We start from the raw sequence: 26,058 nt of genomic DNA on the forward strand, positions 1-26,058 counted from the left end.
TGTCTTTTGTGACATCAAAGACCATACTTTTGAGAAAAAAATAATTAAGTTGTAAAAGACTCCCTGATTTCAAATATCTTCACCAAATCACCAAAGACAAAAATCTGTAATTTAATAAGAGTGCTTGTTAGCATTATGCAAGCACTAGACTAGCAGTAAAATATTCTACTGCTGATTCTTCCAAAGAATTGACAACATTTACAACTCAGTGGTAACTTGCATTTTTCTCCCTATTTTCAGGAATCCAAAAGCCAACAAAGGATAACTTTAAAGACTTTTTCAATTATATAAAGAAACACAAATGAACTGAATATATATGTAATTTTTAAATAATCTAAATCTATAACATACCACAGTTCTTACAAGTTAGTGCCAATAGATATTTAAATTATAAAAGCCAATTCTGTAAATTATTTTAGTTCAAAATATTCTGGAACCAGATAGAACATCAGTAATAAAGAGATGGGCTTTTAAATTTTTCTTTTCCTATACACGGGCGCCTGGGTGGCTCAGGCAGTTAAGCATCGACTCTTGATTTCAGCTCAGGTCATCATCTCATGATTCATGCTCTGCGCTGATAGGGCAGCATGGAGCCTGCTTGGGATTCTCTTTCTCACCCTTTCTCTCTACCTCCCCACCCCGCATGAGCACACACTCTCTCCCTCTGTAAATAAACATTTAAAAAAATTATCCTCCTACACGTAACTGAACTCTTTTCATTTACATTGAGTTTTAAAAATATATAATTAAGGAAAATGAAATAAAGAGGAAGGTACCTACTCATAAACATGAAGAATCAGATTTAAATTATCTTTGTGTAATAACACTTTTGCCATATTAAAAAAAAAATCTAACAAAGAAAGGTAAAGGTAGATGTCATTTTTACCAGTGTTCTAGTATTATAACAAACTATTCAGGGGGCAAACCTAATATAGATCAGTATTACAATTTATAAAAATGAAGAAATAAATTTATTTCAGAAGAAAATAAAGACTTCTATATCCATCTCATTCATTCTTTGCAACTCTCAGTGATATATAGCACTTCTTTACAAAGTGCTATATAAAGATTCATCTCTTTATGTTCCTAATGTTCCTAATTCATGACATCAATTAAAATCCTTGGACTACCATCAAAACAAATTTCCAAAAGCATTCATCTATTTTGTGTGTGTGTGTGTGTGTGTGTGTGTGTGCATTTAAATTTTTGTAATTTAAAATTTACACCATTTAGGCAAACTTATTTTGAGAGTAAAATGTTCTTTTGTGAGAACTGTTCAAACTTTGAAAGCCCAAAGACCTAATTCCAGAAAGTTCTTAAGTTCAGCTGCTGAACACTTTCAAGTAAAAAAGCAAAATTATCTGTGACACTATCTACCTAGACTAAAACTACCATGTATATAAATCATCTTACCACACCTGTTAGTACTATTATAACCTAGTAAATCTTTTCACAAGGTATGTATCCAGTAATCATAAAATCACTGAAAATGCCCATAAAATAATAATCTGAACTACTATTCCAATGAATATTTACATTTCTCAAACTCTCTGCTCCACTACTACCGACTCATAGATTTCCCAGAGAGAACAAGGAACTCAGTACTTCCACAGCTCCCTCCCAGATTGCCCACTTCATTCAGCAGGCCATTCTAACATAAAAACTAGGCTTAAAAAGAGCCTGTAACCAACCAAACATTTTTTGCTTTGATATACCTAGACTGGCAGAGCTAAAATTTTATAGTCCATACACTTGAGAATTAACCAAATAAGTGACCAGGTAACTTTAGGGGCAAAACACCCAACCTTGGGAAAACTAAAAAGCTGGAAAAAGCTGTGTAGTTGTGCTTCTTAACTGAAACATCCCAACTAACACACTACTGAGCTAAGAAGCCAGTGATTAGTCTGCAGTCCCTCTAGTGTTCAACTAGTTAAATTAACAGTCTCGATATGGCAAAGACAGATTATTTCTTAAGTACTAAATCTATTCCACATACAAAATGAAAATGAATTTTATAAACACAAAACAAAGGGCAAAACTGAATCAGCAGAATCTTACATTTCTCCTTGTAAATCATTCAAGTTGTGATTCCAAAAGAATAAATCCAGAACTACTTTCAACTGCAAGATTGATCGTCAAGCACCCAAGCATGATAGCTAGCACATAACGAGTGAACTATAAATATTTGATTATTGTCTGGTTCCCAGTTTCAACATATAACTCTTTCAAACTATCACTTATTCTCCGTTAATTGCTACTATAAAATTAGGCACAATAAGCATAAATAAAAACTATTCTGCAAAAAAAAAAAAAAAAAAGAAAGAAAAACAAATGCAGGAAGGAAAAAAAACAAATGCAGGAAGGAAACAGACTCAGATGGCACACAACATGAATGGGAGTAGTAATTCTTGTTAATCCGATATTCTTGCTAATTCTGTGTGTGTTAATAGCAAAAAGCCCAAAACACTATGGTCAACTGATAGCTAACATATACTATATACTTAACTATAATTTTCAAGGATTAGATCACAACCCTATTTAAAACAACATAGGACATAATTTTAATTTTTTATTCTAAAATCTCTTCAGAAGCAAAGGCATAGATATCATCAACCATCCTTGCACAGGTAAAGCCAGAAAATAATCAGTTACAAGATACTTTCTTAAAAACAAATGCCTATAAATAATTTAATTAAAATCAACAATGCTAAGTGAAAAATAATGGTTTTTATCCACAGGTAGAAATTATGACCAAAACTCTACTGTAAAATAAATTCATGAAGATTTAAGTAGTTTGACAGTGAGGTTCATTAAAGAAAAAATATGACTACGAAATGCATTTATACAGCATTTAAATCTATGAGCTTTCATATTCACTTCATATTGTATCATAAAATAAAGCTGTAATTCCCACAGTATAGATAAGAATAAAAGACTAGCAAGTTTAAATGACTTGTCTATGATGACATATATAACAAGACAAGGTATTGTATGAACAATCTTATTCTTTTTTAACTTACAATATTTATCTATGGTCTCTATGTCTCAAAAGGTAAAAAACAACAAAAGAGTGGTAAATTTCTTCCTGGCTGGCCTCTGTTCCAGTTTGGACAAGTGAGGGTGAACAGGAGGGAATAATCCACAGTGCAAGACGTATATTTCCACTGAATTCCAGCTAAGGTCACAAATGGAAAAAGAAAATGATAGATAGTTCCTGGCCAAGAAAGTGTGATTCACTAATGATGGAAAGACTCTTCGAGCATCCTCTGAGAGATGTGGCTGTATTCCATGGGTTGCCAAATGGAAATTTCAACCAATACAGGAAATTCATGTTACTTCAGGTATGTGTGTATGTGTGTGCAAGCATCCTTGGAAGAGACAGATCAATTTTGCTAACAGTCTTTGAAAAATGCCATCTAAAATTACAGAACTTGTAAAGTACTAACTTGTTATCTTAGAATATCTGGTGGAACCAATGGCTATCTTTATAACAAGAGAAAAATGTACACTAACACTAAAAAAATGTCTATTAAAGATTTCATTGGAAATGTCTGTTAAATCATATACTATCTTATTTTACCATGCAGTCTATAACCATGGTATTTTAAAGTCAGCAATTAATTCAGGATTTCAGGGTGAGAGAAAGAAAGCTCAATGAAAGCTTTCCATCAATTTGATTCTGTAGTGAAACATGCAATTCCCATTGAAAGCCTCAACAAAGCAGTGTTAGCTCATCTTTTCTATGTAGCAAATATCAACTCTGGGGGTGAGCTGGCAATTTATAACATATGTAGGACATCTAAGGTCATTCAATCCATGATGTATTTATAAATTAACAAGCCTTCTGACACATAAATACCATTAAGCACTTTTACCCAATAAATAGTACTCTCCCATAGCCTCTGTTCTACAAGACAATCAGAACACAAGCTTTTTGCCAACTGCCCAACTACTTGCTATCTATAACACTTAATAGAAATAATTTATGGAAAACTGTTCAATTTTAATAAAACTTTTAAAATTAAACTGCAGACTGTAAAAAATAAGCAACTGCAAAAAATGGAAGAAATTTCTATCACTGCCTTTTCAATATATAGTTAAAAGGAAATCAATGCATCAAAAAAAAAATCTGTCAAATGTGGTCATTTATTTTCTATAAAACAGTCTTCTAAACAGCACATTTTTCTGTGATCCAAAACACTGGGAGGACTTCAGAGTATTCAATGGTACCAAACTGGTCATCTTTATACAAACTTCTATCACACTCATTCATTTACTCATTAATTTATTCAACAACTATGTGCCAGGAATTATGCTGATCCTGGAATCAGTCAGGTTCAGTTCCTGCCTGCCCTGCAGCCTACGGAGAGTTTCCCTCTGGTCCTATTCAAAAACTCCCAAAAACCCCAACTACTTATGAAGTCCCAACTCCTTGGCCTAGTGTTTAAACTCCACCACCATCAGGCACAAATATGCATTTCCAGTCAACTTCTCATCTTTAACTCTTCCCAAATGGATATTCCAAACTTTCCTACTCTATATTCTTACACATGCAATCCTATATATGTGAAGTGTGCTTGTCATAACATAGCTATATATCCATCCAAATACCAAAATTTTACCCATTCTTTAAGGGTCAGCTCAAGAATCAATTCTTCCTTAAAGCTCTGCCCCCTTCCATATAACTCCAAAAATATTGTGTGCCTCTCTTAAGACACCTGTAATAATACTCTGTGTACAAATGCTATCTCCTTTATTTGTCAGCTTCTAAATAAACAGAATACATTTCTGATTCATTTCTATATTCTGCAAAGCACCAAACGCAATGTAGACTCAATAAAAATCTGTTGAATAAATACATGGTGGTAACTAAATATTAAAGATTAAACAGTGATAAATGCTTATGTTTATAAAGCTCAAAGAATGCCTTTAAAACATCCTCTCATATATTATTTTATCACTGTTACACAATCCTATAAATTTTAATGCGTAGGCAACTGAAGCAAATCAGTACTGACCTCAGGACACCCCATGAAAATGTTTTTGCCCCCTGAGGATCTTCTAGCTCAATGCCTCAACCATACTGGGAACCAAACTACTATCTGTGCATATCTGGACTAATCACTGATAATACTATGTTAAGTCATTTAACCTTTTTTTGTAAAATGGTATGCGCTTACTGACAGTGGGCTGTGGGGTTGGTGGGGGGTGGGAAGAGTGGGGGAAGGGGCAGGTGGTGATGTACATTCAAATATGTTTGAGGGCTTTGGCTAAAGGAGTTCTGGTTAATGAAGCCTTTACTACAGCAATGGGGATAACTGTCCAAACCACATCTGCTATTCAAATCAAGAGCCCCTCTTCGTTACACTCTTCATGAAACCAACAAACGGCAGGATAAATTTTTCCATCATAGAGTCACTGTCAACAAATGTTACTTCCTCCCCTAAACAATCAGAGTTGTATGTAGTTTGTCCAAGGATGCCAAAGCAGGTGTCCTTTCCATTATTAATGTCTACTTGGTGACTTTTAATTAAGTTAAAAACATAGTGCCTGAAAGTGAACTGAGAGTATCTAAATTTTTCTCATTTAGACTAAATATATTTCAATGTAAATAACATGCCCTCTTATAAAGAGCAAATTTTTACTTAAAATAAGTCCGAGATTACCTGTGAAAAAATAAAACAATCTTAATGAAGAAACTCATCTAGAGAAGGTTCTTCACACTTCCTGATTCAGGCAGTCATTCCACAGATACTTGCCTATTTGCTAATGTGTCAGAAAGCAAGCCTTCAAGAAGATGAACAAGAAGTCTTACCTTCCCCAAGGGTAGCAAAGCCATAAATAAAAGCACTCTTTTAATAGAAGATACTTTGCATATGACATTATATTAAAAAGGAGGACAAAGTTTCCAATGACAGATCTGTGAATGCTCTAACCTACACTTTACCACTGTATATATACACTCAACCTTTTTCAACACAGGATACTTTGTCTTCACCCAATTTTTATTTTAGTAAAAAAATTTTTTTTTAAATCAAGGCAGTTCTGCTGCATGATTAACTACAAACTGCAGGGTATTACACTACCACAATACCCTGGCAACCAGCTCATATTCAGTTACGCTATCACAGCACCAAAAAAAAAAAAAAAAAAAAAGGAACTAATTGTATAATCACGTGGATATTGTAGAAGCCCTTTAGTTCAATCCTAGATGGGCCTCAAGAGGATAATGCTTATTCTGTTGAACTCACTGCCAAATCACAATATGAAAGAGCCAGGATCAAAACAAGACCCAATTACACAAAGAGTGCATTTTATCAATGTCGGGTTTATAAGAAATAGGTATGTGGCCCAGTACTTGGAGAAAATTGTTCAAAAATATTTACACAGATGGGGCTTTAAAGGAAATTATTAAACACTTACTAGCGATAATAATATTCAATGAGCAGCTCTCTGCAGGTACTATCAGGACAGCATCAATCACAAAATGCTCAAAGCAATGGAATCTAATTTCATAATTCTCTAGTACTTAAAACAGATTTGCAAACACTGGGAACTTTTGGGATGGGGGGGATAAGCTGCATATTTATGTGTTATTTCTACATTAAGATTTTTTTAAAAGATAAGGTGAGTAGAGGTATCAAATTCTAGCTACCATTTAGTCAAGCATCATAAAACAAAACAGAAACCACTTGTAAATACTTCTTTGAACAAGTATGCATGAATGCAAGCACAGGCATCTATAAATTGGTTGAGCCTACCACATTTTAAACAGGTAAGGAAACCATGCAACTTAAATAAATGGTAGCCTCAAGAACTACCTCCTACTTCCCCCAATAGTTACCCTGTTCTTTTACTGTGTATTTCTGATTTATCAAAATATGAACCTGTGAAAATAGATCTATAAAAAGAAGGGGGGGGAAAGACCTCTTAATGACAACAAATATGTAAAGTTACTTCAATAAGATACTTTAAAACAGCAAATGCTAATCTCATAAAGTTTAAATATTCAAATGTATCCTACCCGTCAAGTTTTTGTGACTCCAAAATTGCTTTTACTTTTTTATTTTTCCTTTATCTTCAGTTGTGTGCTTAGTAGACTAAATGTTTATGAGCTGACATTATTGCAAGCAACATTTGCCAAGTGTCACAGAAAACATTTAAAACCAAAACCGATAGGTCCTCTGTCCAGTATTATGCAAGCCATATTCTGTAAGTACAGGAAATAGATCTGATTTGATATAAATAGACTGGAATAGTTATGTGGGTTTTACTTTAAATGGTTTGGTAAACTTAATATGCTCATTTTATGTGGCACAATCACACAGTTTTATATAGTTTTGCAGCTGAATAATAGTTTCGATTTTAAAAGGTACAAAATATAGGTCTCAGTTCCACTACAACTAGTGGCCTGATTAAGTCATGGGCTTTTTCTAAGCTTCGGTTTTCCTTTGGTTAATTTCAACAGTATAAACGGGAGAGGACATTCTCTGGGTCTTCTCAGTGACAACCGAGGTGTCCCATGCTCACCTGCTTTCTTCCTTCGAAAAGCCCAATTTCATCGGAGGGACTCTTGTACTACATGTCCCATATAAACAACTGTGAACAGTGAAGCTGATACGATGCCATCTGAATGTGTCAGCGACAGATCTGCTTGTAAATTCCTGTCATTAATGAATTTGCTTGTAAACTGGGCAGCAAAAGGTGGTGTTCTCTAGATATATAATTTTATATCTCTACCTCATTCAATTTTACTACCCAAACACATAGTTTTTTTCTGTAATTAGTTAGGCCTTTATATCCTACTAACAGTTAAGCTTTTTCCCCCAATTTGCTACATTCATATTCTTATATCAACCTCCCTAAAAATTTAAAAAAAGAAACTATATTACAAGGCAAAAAAAATCTTTAGACCACCATAGTGTACAAGACCCTCTTCTAAATCATCAGCTTTTGTATCGAAGAACAAGATCTGGAAATACAGCATACATAAGGAAGTGTCAAACAAGCTTTCCTTGAAACTGCTAAATACTTCTGTATCAGTCACTACATATTCATCACTGAAGTTACTCATATATGAAAGGGAACAAGAACTGAGATACACCAAATAACGGTTTCTCCAGCTGTAGGTTAACCTTCAATCCTACTTGTCCCAGTGTCGACTTTTAATACCTCATTAGTGGGGGTTTCACTCAGGTTTACCTTATACAGCTAGGGGACTTTATATCAATACAAAAATATCAAACCGTAATGCCTATACTTACCAAAACATAAATCCCTCCTAAAAATCAACTGATTAAACTTTTCCCTGAGGCAACAATCTTTAAATTATAATATTTTACCAACTGTTTAATTTTTGTATCATTACAACATAAGCCCTTTACATGCTATTTCACCACAATCTCAGTATAAATGTCTCATTTTTCATAGAAAAAGCTAATTACACGGTTCAGTAAGTTGCCTGTGGTAACACATTGATTTTATTTACATTCCACAGCTAGACTTTAGTTTGTTCTCTCAATTGCAAACACGTCTAGCTTAATAATTCTATCTAATCCATTCGATCTCTTTCTATTCTTCATCTGAAAGAATTCCAACTTGTACTATAACCTCACAATATAAATGCACTGCTTACCTAAGTATTAATAAGTATTTAATTTTCTCTTTCAAGGATATAATTTATGATTTTCTATTAAACCTAATATTTCAGTTAAGTATGCACTGGAATCATGTGGATAATCATCAATGAAAACTATTACTACATTATAGCTTTAGCAAATCAATTCTTTTAAAACAGAAGAAAAGAGAACACAGTATAATTAGTTTAAAAGTCAAATTTTATATCAAGACTTGAATAATTTAGATCCAGTGAAAACAAGAAATACTTAGTTCATAAACTACTTAGAACTAGCTTTTCCACAGGTTACGTGCTTTCCCTAAAAGTGCTGTTTCTTATAACATACACATGTACTCTTCTACTATTACTATATACATAACAACAGATATTAAAGTTAAACTACAATTTACTTTTCAGATGCACTGTGTTAATCTCAAGAAATATTAATGTCATATAATAAAATCTCCATATAAATGCTGATATGTAAAATACTACAAATCTAAAATGATGCAAAATTATTTCACCTGTTTTCAAAAGCACCAGAATCATATACTTGAAAATAAACCTAAACAATAATTTTATTCCTACCAATTTTATATGTAAAAGGATCACTACTTTCACAAAAAGCAAAACTTTTCATTTCAATTAGTAATAAGGCTATTTACGGGGTGCCTGGGTAGCTCAGTTGGCTGAGCATCTGACTTTGGCTCAGGTCATGACCTCACAATTCACAAGTTCAAGTTCCACCTCAGACTCTGTGCTGACCGCTCAGAGCCTGAAGCCTGCTTCAGATTCTGTGTCTCCCTCTCTCTCTGCCCCTCCCCCGTGTGTTCTCTCTCTCTCTCTTTCTCTCTCTCAAAAATAAACAAAAACATTAAAAGAGAGAACCCACGAACCGCAAGATCATGACCTGAGCCAAAGTCATGATCAACCAACTGAACCACCCAGGCACTACCTGGACCAGGGACTCATAACACTTTGGGTCAAGCCATCTTTAGTTCTTAGAAGTCTATATTTGCCCTGTTTACCATTTTGGGATTTTAAGATAGCATGTCTTTCCCACCATCAACTAACAGGCAATGAAATAGCCAGAAGATTGTGTTTATAAAATAATTGTGTCTAGCAGATTAGGAAAAGTCAATTTAGCATATTACATTAATCTCTAAAATTCCAATCTCTAAAATTAATTCTCAAAATTAATTCTCTGAAAATGTGGAAAAGAAATTTAGTCAAGCAAAAACAGCAAAGGTATAATAAAATAAAATTGGCAAGGCTATTAACATAAAGTTCAGTATGTACTCTTTGTTTTTTTTAATTTAAATAAATCTGTGCCTCAAACTAGATACAATGATTAAGTTCATAGCTCAATTTAGAAAAAAATAATTTATTACAATATTACTGCCTTCCTGCTCATATCCATTTTGTATATAATCTTCCTAACTCTGTCTCTTTCCTGATCAGAAACCTACAACAATTCCTCAAAATCTATCAAATTCAAGGCAAATTCCTCTTCCTTTCTTCAGTGCTTTCCACATTGTGGCCCACCTTCCCAGTCTCTCGGTCTCTCCTATCTATTTCACAAGAGCCTAACCTCCAGACAAGCCTGTTCTTCACACGATTTGCTCACGGCCAGCAGGCCCTTGGTACAGGCTACTTCCTCTGACTGCGACAAGGTCCATCCCAACCCAGAGAGCTCCGACTAACCCAGTAAGACGAACCTGAAGTCTCTGGGCTTCCCATCATCGCTCTATTCTCTGCTCCCCAAGACTGAATCTGATGGTTCTGCAAGATTCTATAACTCAATCATTTATAGCTTCGCCACAGAATTATGGATTCATTTTGCTAACTCCCCAATAACACTGTGAGCTCCTTAAGGATAAGGATTCATTTTACATATCCAGGACTGATCGCAACTCTTGCCTAGGGTTCAAGTTGAGTAAACAGATGAGAAACCAAGAAAGTTATCAACCCTTGGCACTAGGGTCACAGTGTTCCCGCTGTAAGTTTAGAATACGCTTGTGCACTGATCCTGGAACGATCTGCCCACTGCGAACGTAGTCAATCTACTACTTTTCTCTTACACACACTGACAGTGTTCCTCTGCATTATGCGTATTTGTGTGCTTGTCTTAGACCCTTTTCAGACTCTAAACTTATCAAGGGTAGAGATTACGTCAAAACCCTATAGCTGGACCCACTGATACAGGTATTGAAGCACGGCCACAAGGAAGGATATACACATAATTGTGGTCAGCCAGTGCCCTGATTCAACACCATTATGCAGAGAAGGCAGTTCAGTTACAAACCTACCTTACAGAGATCCAAGAGACACACCATAAAAGTTCTGATCTCTTCATATTGCAATTTAAGGTTTATTATGAAACTCTATGTATAGGAATCTAGGTAATTTTTTATTATTTGAGAGAGAGAGAGAGAGAAAGTACAAGCAGGGGGAGATGAGCAGAGGGAGAGAATCCAAAGCAGGCTCCACACTCAGCCCAAAGCCTGACACAGGGCTTAATCCCACGACCCTGGGATCATGACCTGAAGCAAAATCAAGTCAGTCACTCAACCAACTAAGCCACTCAGGGGCCCCTAGACAATTTTCCTATGTACAGGGAGGGGTATCTTTGCTGCCCTAACATTTTTTTATTCTCAGTTATTCCACCCAAATATTAAAACTCAAACTCAAAACTATGATTACTCCAACCTTAAGTATTCTTTAAAAGTCAGGGGATGCCTGAGTGGCTCAGTCAGTTGAGCATCTGACTTCGACTCAGGTCATGATCTCATGGTTCGTGGGTTCGAGCCCCGTGTCAGGCTCTGTGATGACAGCTGGCTCAGAGCCTGGAGCCTGTTTCAGATTCTGTGTTTCCCTCTCTCTCTCTCTCTGCCTCTCCCCCACTCGTGCTCTGTCTCTCTCTGTCTCAAAATTAAACTATATAAAAAAAAATTTTAATAAAAAAAGTCAGTAGTTGAGGTACATTAGCAAGCAAGGAATATTCTACAGAACAATCATTTAAAACATGTCAAAATAGGGGCGCCTGAGTGGCTCAGTTGGTTAAGCATTCAACTTCAGCCCAGGTCATGATCTTGCGGTTCAAGCCCTGCATCAGGCTTTGTGCTGACAGCTCAGAGCCTGGAGCCTGCTTTGAATTCTACGTCTCCCTCACTCTCTGCCCCTAACAAGCTCATGCTGCTCTCTCTCCTTCTCTCTCAAAAAAATAAAATAAACAAAACAGTAAAAATTGTCAAAATACGTGAATTTTGATGTACGGGTTGTCATTAGGCTAATGGTTCTTTGTGCTGTTCTAAGTAATTTAACTTTTGTTACCCTTATAACCCAATTTACAGTGAGGAAAGCTGAGGCAATGGTAAGCTACTTGACCAACAATACACAGCTAGCAAGTGACTAAGCAGGGATTCAAACCCACCCCATGCTCTGAACCACTATGCAATACACTAAAAACAGCAATTCCACAGACAAGGACCCAAAAGTGTTTATCCAAGTGGCAGAGATAGGCTAAAATGTGTTTTAGTGTACTCTCAGACTATTTCATAGTTACTTCAAGCATTTAAATAAAACATCTAATATTTTACAGCTAACCTGTGTGTCAATCCTTCAGGATTACTCTCTATGGGGATACTTTATACAATAAACCAAAGATGCTCGCTTTAGCGTTGTACTGCACAGTGAGCTTTCTTGAGTATTCTTTTGAGTACACTGTAAAGACAAAAGGAACTACCAAATGATAAAATTAAAAAGTATCTGAAACAGTAAAATGTCTGGAGTGCCTGGGTGGCTCATTCGGTTAAGCGTCCGACTTCGGCTCAGGTCATGATCTCACAGTTCGTGGGTTCGAGCCCCGCGTCGGGCTCTGTGCTGACAGCTCAGAGCCTGGAGCCTGTTTCAGATTCTGTATCTCCCTCTCTCTCTGACCCTCCCCGGCTCATGCTGTCTCTCTATCTCTCACTCTCAGAAATAAAACATTAAAAAAAGAAAAGAAACAGTAAAATGTCCTTATAAAAAGAAAATGTTGAGGCACGTGGGCAGTTCAGTTGATTAAGCCCAACTCTTGGTTTCAGCCCAGGTCATAATCTCATGGTTCATGGGTTTGAGCACTGTCCACCTAGGGCCTGCTTGGGATTTTCTCCCTCTCATTCTCTGTCCCCTACCCTCACTCATGCACGCTCTTTCAAAATAAATAAAAATGAAAAAAAAAAAAGAAAAAGAAAATGTTACAGTAATGATGCCAACATGCTTAATTAATATTTATAGGGCTCTGTTAAAATGTATTTGACCTGGAATGAAATGACTCTTACATATATTAAAAGGACAAAACAGGGGCACCTGGGGGGCTCAGTCAGTTGAGCATCCGACTTTGGCTCAGGTCATGATCTCACAGTTTGAGCCCCACATTGGACTCTATGCTGACAGCTCAGAGCCTGGAGCCTGCTTCAGATTCTGTGTCTCCCTCTCTCTCTGCCCCTCCGCTGCTCATTCTCCTCTCTCTCAAAAATAAATAAAAAACATTTTTTTAATTTAAAGAACAAAATGATTCCAAAATATCTTCAATTTGTATGACTACCAATTAAAATACTCCCTTTGTACCTTTTTCTCAGGACCACTCTACCTGTCATATTTTCCCTTGCTTGAAATAAAGTTGTCCTTATAACACTCATTTTTCTAATTAAGTTTCAAATACTTTCTAAACTTAGGTTGAGCCACATAAAAGTCCCCTTTCAACCACTTTTACCTATGGGATGGCCACTGCCATCTAAAACGTTCCCCAACTCAACATACCAAAAACAATAAATGTACTTAACAAAGTTATGACTGTTCCATTACTGTAATACTTTCCTGGTAGCATGCAAGAGAATAAAGTTTATACTGTTTTCAGACTTAATATGATAGGAAATAAAAATAAAGAGTAATCATTCTCATGAGAAAACATTCACAATATATTGTGAAGTATAAAAGACAGAGTTACCAAATAGTATGATACCAATTTTGCTTATACACAAAAATACCAAATATTACAACTTTGTTTTAGACTTTAGGATTTTTATTCTCTTTATTTGACAGTTGTTTTCCTAATTTTCTAAATAAAATGTAGTATTACTGTGATTTACAAAAAAGTTAAGAGAAGTCAATCTTTGCTTAATACATCAATGAAATAAATACACATGCACTCTAAAGCAACTATGAAAATTTTAAGTAGCCTACATCTTTTTGTTAACTCAGTACCAAAGTCCATGAGAAATAACACAGTAACTTGTTAAGTTATTTCTAAGAGCACTAACCATGTGCTATGTTGATATGGACAAACGGCTTTATTCCATACATGACGTAAATTAACAGTTGGGTTTGGTTTCATCACTATTATAAAATGATAATTTGTGCTGCTAACAAATAAAGACCAGACCAAAAAGCTAAGACATAAGGTATCAATACGGAGTAGAGAAATAGAAGGAGATTAAGAACCAGAAATAAGCATGAGATTAAAAACCTGAAATAATCATGAGAAATAAAGGATAAAGAAACAAACAAAAACGCTATATTCCTCTACTACACGTATAAAAAAACTTTTAGAAAATACATGTTTTGTTATTTAAATGGACAAACATAAATGTTATAATTATCTTCTGGGGGTATCCTGCTTTATAAATGGAATTCAGATGTGGATTAAACTAATTAAACTAATTTTACCTGAGTTCATTGCTAACTACATAAAATAAGGTTTGATATGTATGTAAGCTCTGAGATTCTGCTGATTAACCAGCTAAGTAAGCGATTCTACCCAGACTGGGTTCTTTTATTTATAAACCAAACATTCTAAAAAACTACAGGAAGAAAGGTTCATGTTGAATAGACAAATGGACCATCAGGTAAACAGCTCACTTAGTCCACTGTGGTTTACTGCCCTCTGGCTGTTGTGGCAAAGGATATCACAGATTTAAAAAAAAAAACAAAACAAAACAAAACAAAAAACAAAAAAAAAGGGTGGGGGGGGCGCTGCAAAGAAAAGGTAGTAAGATATCAAGCCAAATTGGCAGGAAATTCTTGAGTCATATTCAGACACCTTAGAATAGAACCTCAAATGCACATTAAGGTTAGTTTTCCTCCTTCCCTTAAAAAAAATATATCACTAAATATATCAACAAAACATTTCAAACATCTGAAATTTTTCAACCACAAACTAACAAAATATAGAGTAGTTTGGACATAATAAAAGCTGGCTCTAAGAGAGTTAATCAAAAATAGTTAACACACTACCCTAAAGATTGTAATTAATCTTGATTTAGAAAAATTACTTAGCGTATTAAATGGAAACATTTAGGTAATGAAGTAAAAAAATTTTACCAGACATTCAAAGAATATTGACAAAATTTCCTCTGGTTATAAATCTATGGTAAATACAAAAAAAAAAAAAAAAAAAAACCTAGCTTGGAATAATGAAAGTCTTACATTAATTCAAAGTCTCCACAGGGCACCTGGGTGGCTCAGTCGGTTAAGCATCCGACTTCGGCTCAAGTCATGATCTCACAGTTTGTGGGTTCGAGCCCCGCATCGGGCTCTGTGCTGACAACTAGCTCAGAGCCTGGAGTCTGTTTCAGATTCTGTGCCTCCCCCTCTCTCTGACCCTCCCCTGCGCATGCTGTCTCTCTCTCTCTCTCTCAGAAATAAATAAAACATTAAAAAAATTGTTTATAAATAAAACCAAATTACTTAAAAAAAAAAAAACACACACACACACAAAGTTTCCACATATCAGATGTAATCTGAAATTAAAAATTAGACACCACTGGAAGTATTTCCTGGAATCACCTAATTTTATGAAAAGCAGAACAAAACAAAGGAAAACTTGCTACATCAAAATCAGATCAGATTCTTTAATCTTTCTACAAAATACTGTCCAATGTTATCTCATAATCTTTCCCAATAAGGCTTGTACTAACTTTCTATTAGCACTTTACAACTTTCCACCAGTGTTGAGCTGGTAATGAACCACAACAGCCACAGTCCAAGAAAAAACAATTCTGTTCATTTCACGGACTTGATAATTACTCACAACTTACTATCATTTTAAAACAGTGAATCTTAGCCTTGTTCCACCCCAAAACACCCAGGGGACACAATATTTTCCTTTAAGAACAGTGGTTCACAGATTCTGGTTCCTAGCATGACTGGGAAAGAACAAATGAATTTGAAAAAAAAAAAAAAAATAGGAGTAGAGAGAAGAGGGGTAAGAGTGAGGATGTTCCTTTCGAGAGACACACCCATTAAACACTTGGATTGTTCTCAGCAAGTTTTAATAAATTCTTTTTGAAATGTACTACTGTTAAAAAAGAAATATATATATACATATAAATATATATATATATATAAATGATGATAACCGTTTTTAAGAAAAAACAAAAACCTTACCCTGCAGTTCATGATGTATTACACCCACTAGGTTGGGCTCGTCTCCCCACCAGAAAATCCATAACTCTTTGCAATCTGGTTTGACATCACGACGCCACACACACAGCAAGTTGGCTTGCAAACAGCGGATGAAACTTAACAGGATTGGATCATCTTGGGCTGGGGCTGAAATTATGGGTCCACAGTCCCCATGCCCTCCAAAATTGTACCTACGCCATTTGATTCCCGTGAGTTCAGCCTGGAAAAAGACAAGAAAATTACAATGGTTTTGATATTTAGAACACTAAAAACAGGATTCCATACAGATAAGCAAATCTGCCAAAATAAATATTTTCACTACACTTCACCTAAGATTTCTCTCACTGAAAAATGTTTGTCAACCCTCCCTGATTTTAAAAGGGGAAAAAATCATTTCTATCAAGATTTCTACATAACTCTTTATATTAAATACCAACTCACCACAAACAAATGATTATTATTTCCAGTTGAACCATTTTTACCTAAAATTTACTATACAGTCCTTATATATAAAAGCTATTTTCTATTATTTCTTATTTGATTCATAAATTATACTTAGAAATCAGGTAAGAGGGACACCTGGGTGGCTCAGCAGGTTAAGCGTCCAACTGTTCATTTCAGCTCAGGTCATGATCAAGCCCCACGTTCATCTCTGTGCACAGCCTGCCTGGGATTCTCTCTCCCTCTCTATCTCTGTCCCTCTAACTCGCTCACACACACATGCGTGCTCACTCTCTCTCTCTCTCTCTCACAAAATAAATTTAAAAACATTTTTATAAAAGGAAATCAGGTAAGAGTTTAAAAACTAAGTTTATAAAACTGAAATAATTTCTTTCAAAGGATCTCAATTTCTTCCCATCCAGAAGCTGGTTTAAATCCCTATTAATCAAGAAAGCAGTCAGCAGGCTGCACCAGAGTGCCTCACAGTTCACACCAAAGCAACCTACTAATAAAACTGATGCAAAGTTATCAGCAATTTATTCATGCTCTTCAGCATGGAACACAGAGAAAAGCTTTGCTTCTAGGACAATTCACTAATGTAGTTTTGTCTTTTGTCTTCCAAACACATTTTAAAACTTGGAAACTAAACCAGCTGTGAGCGGAACCTGGGTCTTTATCCCATTACCTACATTTGTATTTTAAGACTTCTTAAATCTTAGAGGGCTAAGCAGCTAAAACTCAAAGACAGTTCAACACAAATAGAAGTTGAACTCCTTATTTTAGTAGCTATAAACTACAACTATGTATTCAAGCTGATAATGAAAGGGATTCATAATACAATGCTATATGTGCATCCTTGCTCATCTTTCCCTCCCCACCCCCACAAGGTCAATTTTTGTCAGCAGTTGTTTTTCAAAAATCAGGTGCCATTAAAAAAACCCTATATTCTGCTAACATAACTGAAACAAATTTAAAATGTGCTGAAACAATCACCAAAATGAACGGGACACATTTAAGAAAAAAATATCAATTTTCGGGGCGCCTGGGTGGCTTAGTCGGTTAAGCGTCCGACTTTCGCTTAGGTCATGCTCTCGCAATTCGTGGGTTCGAGCCCCGTGTCAGGCTCTGTGCTGACAGCCAGCTCAGAGCCTGGAGCCTGTTTCAGTCTGTGACTCCCTCTCTCTCTGACCCTCCCCTGCTCACACTGTCTCTCTCTCTCTCCTAGAAATAAATAAAAATTAAAAAAAAAATTAAAAAAAAATCAATTTTCTTCAATCCCATAAAATGCTTCACTTCAAAAATGGTTCCAAAAATAATAATATCCAAACTAAAACTGTCTGTCATTCAGTGACTTATCCCCCTTCACATTATGAGATATGCAAATCTAATCTCTAATGAATATTCTTGGTAAAGGCTGGTATGGGCATCATTTATGCTTTCCCTTTTATGCCACTTTGTTTTCTCTGAATATGAAAGTACTACATGGACAATGCAGTCAGTTCAAAACCTAATAATATAAATTAAAAGTAAAATAATCACACCAGGAATATTTTCCATAATCACATCAGAAATAATTAGTATCTTAATGTATGTTCTTCCTGTTTTTCTGTACAGAGTTTTTAATTTAGAACCATATTAACATGGCTTTAGATCCTGTTTTTTGACTTACTGTAAATATTTATGTGTTAATTATTTTTCAAAAACAGTTTTTAATGTTTGCATAATACGTATGTACTCACTGTCTGGAGAAAACATAATTTATCCCTTAACAACTAGACAAACTTTCATTTTCACTGTTATAACTGGTAAACACCCTTGAATGTTATTTTCCTGATTATTTTCTTAAGAGAGACTGCTTGATGCAGAATTACCAAAGAATATGAATATTTTAAGACTCATGAATGAGTGCTACCATACAGCTTTTCAATTAGCAGTCCCACCAATACAAATAACCTCCTCCCAAATTGCAGATCTTCTTAATACCTGCCAATTTAATAGAACGGCATGTCCCTGTACTAATATGTAGTCCTTTTTCAGCTCAAAGGAAATCATTATCATACATTTAATCAGAAGTATAATCTGGTGCCTGCCTTCCTGGGTTTGAATATCAGCCCTTCACTTACGAGCTGTAAGCCCCAAGTACTTAGCAAGTTACCTAACCTTTGTCTCTCTGTTCTCTTACCAGTAAAATGAGGATAACAGTATTTACAGAGTTGATTAAATGAGTAAGTATGTATATAAAGTGCTTAGGAAGATGCCTGGCATATGGCAAAAAATATAAATGATACTGCCATCATTACTAGTAATAATAGTAAGTAATAATAGTACTATTTCTCCTTGAGTTGTTTGTTCATATCTTTTGTGAATTTTTCGATCATACAAACCTTTATTTCTTCAAATGAAAGCAATGTGTATGTGTGTGTTTAAAACAGAAAGCCTAACATCTATTTTTAAATAAATGTCAAAGAAGTAAGCTAAATAAAAAGACTTAAGAGGCAGTTGAAATCAGAAAAGTTAAGTAGAAGACTAATTTTTCTAGTGTTCTATGCCTAAGGGTCTGGGGGCTGGCGGGAGAGAAAAAAGACACCTATAAATATAAATCACTAATATGTACATTAACCATATTTAAAAGGTTAGAAAATTCAGATATATCAAAGATTTAAATATCAGGTGAGTGAGTCTCCAAAAAATCTATGAATGACAATTTGCTCACTAGAATACTTTCACCTGTAACATCCGGCATGGTTCAGCACACAGAATACTTGGCTTTGATTCAGGAGAATGATTTCCTAATCCCAGCACTTGCACTAACTTCCTATCCGTGCTTCTCTGGTCTCAGTGATAAAGGGAAGCAGCTGCCACCTGCTCTATATTCTTTACAGAGTTGTTCTAGCAAGTGACAGAACACAAATGCAAGCGACACAACAGGAGGGCTACAAACTTAATCACTTCATAACTAATTCAACCAGAAAAACTGAAAAATGTGCCCTTATTTTAAAACAATTTCCTTCTTTACCTTAGAGCTAAAATTAACTATCATTATACCAGTCTTCACTGAAAAATCTAACAATGAAATACCATTTAAGCCTAACAGAGATAACTAAGTATTAAGTGAATGTTCAAAGACTTAGCTTTAAATTTTGACTTAATGCTTGATAAGAAGGAAGACAACTCAGGGGCACCTGGGTGGGTCAGTTAAGCATCCAATCCTTGATTTCCACCCAGGTCATGGTCTCACGGTTCACGGGTTGTAGCCCTGATGTCAGTGCAGAGCCTGCTTGGGACTCTCCCCCCCACCCCCTTCTCTGTCCTTCTCCCACTCATGTACACATATGCCTTCTCTCAAAATAAATAAATAACCATTAAAAAAAAAAATAGGGAGGAACACCTGGCTCAGGTCATGATTTCACGGTTCGTGGGTTTGAGCCCCACACTGGGCTCTGTGCTGACAGCTCGGAGCCTGGAGCCTGCTTTGGATTCTCTCTCTGTCTCTCTCTCTCTCTGCCCCTCCAGCACTCAAACTCTGTCTCTCAAAAATGAAAAAGTGTTAAAAATTTTATTTAAAAAAAGGGAAAGTAACTTGGTAACATTGAAATACTGTCCAAAAAAAATTCCTCTCATGGATGTATATTCAATTAGACCAATACATATCCTCATATACCATGATCATGTTTCTAGTTCAAAATCAATTCCACATGAAGTACTATTGACCCAATTTCTGACACTAGTGTAGATCTCCAAGGTTCAAAATCCTTTATCTAATGATTCCAAAATTGTGAGGCAGCCCTGTAAAACATTTCTAGATGCAAATTATCCCAAAATGTAGTATTTGTCACAGACACACAATCCATAGTCATATTTAAGTTTAAAATTACATGGCTTTTAAACACAGAATCCAAAAGATGGAATTCAAATATACAAGGAACAAAACCAGTATGCACGTGTATATAACAGTAACCCCAACTGTCAGCACGGATGCATCACCTATTTAATAACAGGCACCACAACAGGGTCTTCACATAGAATTTCTAACCTTCACAAACAAACAGGTAAAGAAATTAGGACTCAGAAAGGTTAAGTAATTCTCCCACAATTACACAGGCAGCAAATAGCAGATCCCAAATATAACTGGATTTAAAGCATAATTGAGTTTACAGCATAAATTCTTTCCCACTCTGCCATGCTGCTTCGTAAGGCTAATGGTAAAAATTAGCTCTAGAGGATTATAAAATAGTACAAAGAAAGTGTCATCAACTCAATTTAGCAATGGCAAGAGCTCATGGCCATACTTTCTAATTTAAGAAAGTTCAGGAATCTTTCTTTAGTCTTCCTGAGGTATTAAGAAAACTAGTACAAGAGTGCCCACACACCTCCCATGAATAGAAGAGACGTTTTTTATTTCACTCAGATAATTATATGCCTTCTTTTACATGTTACCACTCTAAGACTGTATCTACACAAGCTAATTTTTAGAGGGTACGTATAACAAGCCAAGAAAATAACTATTCGAATAATAGCAAGAAAGACGGGAGGGAAACCTTCTCCTCAATGGCTGGCATCTGCTGTACAGGTAGTCAAGGTCCTCAAAAAACTGAACTGAACTGCCAGAGACTCCCGTGGCCTAAATAGAAAGCCACTATAGTCAGTTCAGAATGGTTGGAATTAAATAGATTACAACAGAAATCAGGATAAATGCAGTTTCTAACAGCATGAATGTATTTAAAGAAAATTTATATTGATTCTTAATGCGCTATTCTTTAGACACAATACATAGGAAATGAGCTGATAAATACTCCCAATGGAAGTCATTTATTTGCACTGACCCATCACAATCAGAACCCACATGACCAACAAGTATATACTTACAGTGTGGCTCCTCAGAGTTAAAATTATATTCAGTGGTTACCAAACAGAGTAAAAGTAACAGGCCTTGATATGAATGAACTCAGGGTGTAGTACCATAGGAAAAAAAAACTGGCTGGATGTCAGAAGATCTAGGTTCAAGTCCTAATTTTTCAACTATTTACCTATATAATATTAGGAAATCTACTCCCATCTCAGGGCACCACAGCTTCCTGACCTGTAAAGCGATATGGTTGACCTAGATACTATAAATGAGTTCAAGTCTCCTGGCCCAGGCTAATTACATCCCACTCACAAAGGCAACTTGTAAATGAGACTGAACCCTTAATTATATGCCTTAGAACGATCAGTAGGAATGGGAGAGCTGCCAGAAGATTTGAATTTTCAGAAACAGGTAAAAGAGAGACTTCTCAAACTATAGAACAACTACCTTAATATCCGTCTTGAGCAGGATTCTAGGATGGTGTGTAGAAAAGGCAGCTGTGATCATCTGGGGCTAACAGGAGTGTACTAGGCAATTCCAAATCTCTGCCTCACCTCACACCCTCCCATGATAGGGTTACTACTCTAGAAGATCAGGAAAATATAACAAACATATTAAATCATCCCTTAACTTGAGTCACAGAAAGTTTAAAAAAATCAGAATAATAGAAAACTTCTGTAAAAACACAACTAATCAACTCCAGGTAAAGACACCAGGGTAAACAGACACATCTGCTTTTGCTCTCTCTTATGTCCTCTAAAACACCAGTCAAGAATTTGTTTATTTTGTTTTTCCCTTAAATCATAATATCACAGTGGTAGGTAGGAAAAAAGATGAGAGCATCAAGGTTTTGAAAGCTAAGAAGCGGATGCTCAAGAGGTAAAGAAATTTAGAATAGTTAAAAAAACTGAATCCTAGCTATGGAGAAAGGGAAGATAAAGCCCACTATACACAGAATCACCTCAGACTGAGGAATTAAAAATACAGTTATCTTTGGAAGGAGGGTTAAAAGGCAGAAAGGAGATAAAATAAGGAAAACTGGATGAAGGCCTGCTTAGAAAGCACTCAAGAACTTGGGCTCTCAGGTACCCTCCCCACTGCTCTTTTTATGCAGTCAAACAACCAAAAGGGTATTCTCTGGGGCCAGTAAAAACAAGAGGGTATCTGGACTGAGGGACACAGGCACAAGTGAAGGCAGGGAACCAGAGTGAAAACAGTGTATTAGGTGAAAATGTACAAAACAAAGGTGAAAAACCACCCTCTGCCACCATTTCCCTCTCAGCACCCAGAAAAGCTGGCAATCAGCCTTTTATCCCCCAGAGAAAGGCATCTGGAAAAGTCCTCTTTGGGAAATCTAACCAGCTCAAGAGAAAAGACTTCAGAATACTGACATCAGAGGTTCCTCCATAAAGATCCCATCCAGATCTGTGAAGTGCACTGCAAAAAATGTATGGGAGTGCCCTCCCATACATACTCACACACTCAACTTCCAAGCAGTTTTTCAGTCCACCGTTCCTAAGCATGAATAGACAACCCAGAATTAGCAAAGAGTTGAGGGAAAACATGGAGGAACAACAAAGACAAAAAGAAACATAGAAACAAACAGAAAAGTTACTTGAAGGAAACAGACTATACTGGGATAAGTAACACAAATTATAATCTATCAGTAACAGTCTCAAAGAGATAAAATATTGCAACCATTTTTAAAATACTTATTTTGAGAAAGAGAAAGCACACGCACGAACACGGGTCAGGGAGGGGGAGAGAGATAAAGAGTCCCAAGGCTTGATCTCACCCCATGTACTGTTCTTTTTTAATGGTGGCACTATTTGAGGACGCCTGGGTGGCTCAGTCACTTAAGCATGGGACTCTTGATTTCAGATCAGGTCACGATCTCGCAGTTCGTGGGTTTGAGTCCATATCAGGCTCTGCGCTGACAGCTCAGAGCCTAGCGCCTGCTTCGGATTCTGTATGTAGGTCTCTCTCTCTCTGTCCCTCCCCTACTCACACTCTCTCTCTCTCAAAATAAATAAGCATTTAAAAAAAAAACTTAAAATAAAAAAAAAATAAAAGAACCGTACACTATTTCAGAAAAGAACAGAAAACTAAAAGAGAGCTCCTGAAATCTTTTAAATAATGATGCCAAAAATGAGAAAACTCAATAGAAGAGCTGGAAGATAAAGTTTATGAAATCTCCCAAAAAGTAAAGCAAATATACAAATTGAAAAGTAGGGAGGGTGATGGAGAAAAAATTAGAGGAGCAGCACAGGAAGTTCAAAACCAAAGACAAGAGCTGTAAGGAAAAAAAGCACAGAAAATGAAAAAAGAGGAAATGACTGATAAAATAATTAATGAAAATTTCTGAGAAAAATAGAATGTGAATTTCTAGATTGCAAGGGCTCTCTAAATACCCAGAACAACAGATCGAGAGACTCAAGGAAGGCATATTGTAAACTTTCAACACACTGCAGACAAAGAGGGGGTCCTCAAAGCTCCCATACATACAGCATAAAGAGATTACAAAGATCAGGAATGAGAATGATTTCTGACTTCACAACAGCAATACCAGAAGCAAGGCAATGGTGCAAGAACTCTCAAATTCTAACGGAAAACTATTTCCAAACTAGTTACCTATCTTAATTATCAAGTGTAGTAGAATAAATACATTTTAAAATATGCAAGGCTTTAAAATAAAAAAAAATTTTAAAAGCACCCTTTCTCAGGAAGCTACTGGAGATGTAATCCATCTCCAAACGAAGGAAAAAAACCAAATAAGCCATGAGATTCAGGGAACAGATCTCACATGGGATGAAGTGAGAATGATTTCCTAAAACAACAGGGAATAATCAGATGATTACAGGTTGTCGACTGTGCATCAAAGTACAGGGCAACCAATCCAAACTGCAACAGGTCATATCTCAAGAAGATGAAAATGACAGAATACATTTTAAGTCTTAAAAGGAGATTCAGACAATAGGCAAAAAGTATGGGGATGAGTTAATTAAGAACACATAAAATAGTAAACAAATAAGAGAAATAAAGGTAATTACTATCTTTAAATTACACAGAAAAAAATCAGAATATACTAGATGGCTCAGCCATACATTAACATAATCAAATGAATGTTAACACTGAATAATAAACTAATTAAGATTACCATGTAACTATTTTGTTAAAATGGAAAGGTGGGGAAAGTATTTGTAGGGGGCAGAATAAGCTAAATCCCCATCTTCAATAATAAAAGATCCAGAATTTGAAAACCTTAAAAGTAACTGCAAACTCGAGTATTTAGAAACATAGAAGTAAGAATCAAGATAATCAACAGAAGGGGGTGAAAGTGTGTGCCTGTGGAGAAGGTAAAACAAGGGCCAGGAGCAGATGAATATTATTCATATAAACCTTGTAGAACCATTTGATTCTTAAACTCTGTAAGAATACAGCTCTAATTTTTAAAAAAGAAAAAAAAACTGAACAAATGTAGTAAAATATATTTAATGCCTACAAAAATTACTAATATTGAAAATTCATGATACCACTTTATAGACTGATTCTACCAAATTCCTAATCTTAATAATTCAGCATCCATAAATTGTGTTGCAAAAGCCAAAAGGCTATTTACCATGTGTTAAAATAGTGTGCTGTCGCCTTTCCTTTCTCCGTTTTTAGACTATGAAAACTTTGATTAAGCAGAGACATAGTTCCAACTGCATGCTTCCTCCCACCTGAGTCTTCAACTCTTCCTACCTTTACCTAAGCAGCTTGCCCGGGAGCCGCTCTGCAGAGGGCTGAGGACAACAAGACTCCAGGCCTCCCACAGCCCTCCATCTAACATGTCATTTCCGTGTTGTGAGAAATGCAGGACTCCCCATACAATGAAGCTGAATATCAAAGACGTTTTCTAACATACATACATTATTGCTGACTCATAATAACCTTTTTCCTAAATTGTAATTTTCTTTTCAGCTCTCAGTTTACCAATATTAGTTCAAAAACATAAAAATTAAAAATAGGGAGCTGGGTTAGCAGAAGTATGAGTGAAAAGGGCTCAAAGATTTTATATGACAGGAAGCTGAATTAAGCAATGTGAATTAGCTACTAAAAAAGTTTACTTCCATCGTAAGCTATGCTAGTAAGAGCACAGATCTAGATCCTACACAGCATATTTTCCACAGGAAGTCACTAGTCAATACCGCCTTCAGCTGCCAGCTCCATACTTTGAGAGAAATCTAGATAAACTGGAACAAATTAACAGATGAAGGACTAGGTTGGTGAGGAAATCTAAACATGTCATATGGCTAGAGGCTCTAAGGCCTCATGTTCAATACTTTCAAGCAAATAAACATGGGAGCAAAAATAAAAGAATGAATTCCATAGCGGAATTAGGCAGGATGAATTTAATATGGAGTTAACATTCTGAGGAAATTTATGAAGTCTTCAATTTCTATGAAGGACCCATATCAGGAAGATGAATTAGATTTGCTCAGCACAGACCCAAGTGGTAGCAGAGAATCAAATGGAAAAACTGATGATTCAAACAACAGTGACAACTTTCTCAAAGAATCTCCGGCTGAGATCCCTGAGAATCATACATATGAGATGTTAAGAAGTAGCTGTTAATACTGGATGTGGCTTCAAACATTAAAGGGTTGGTTGGACAATATGATTTATAAGGTTCCTTTCAAACATGAAATACAAGTCTCAAAGATTC

The 26,058-nt window shown here is 35.8% G+C and overlaps 1 protein-coding gene across 2 annotated transcripts in view; it reads right to left on the reverse strand.

The window, feature by feature from the left end:
* The window catches only part of MED13L (mediator complex subunit 13L), a 299,169-nt gene that overhangs the window by 246,931 nt on the left and 26,180 nt on the right, over nt 1-26,058 (reverse strand). For both annotated transcript variants that reach the window (XM_039228598.1, XM_039228507.1), the window contains exon 2: nt 16,046-16,283. In XM_039228598.1, coding sequence (XP_039084529.1) covers nt 16,046-16,283 — 238 coding nt within the window. The remainder of the gene's footprint in view (nt 1-16,045; nt 16,284-26,058) is intronic.

The sequence above is a fragment of the Hyaena hyaena genome, unplaced genomic scaffold (genome assembly GCF_003009895.1).
Source record: "Hyaena hyaena isolate Hyena2069 unplaced genomic scaffold, ASM300989v1 scaffold_0, whole genome shotgun sequence".
Classification (NCBI taxonomy): Eukaryota; Metazoa; Chordata; class Mammalia; order Carnivora; family Hyaenidae; genus Hyaena; species Hyaena hyaena.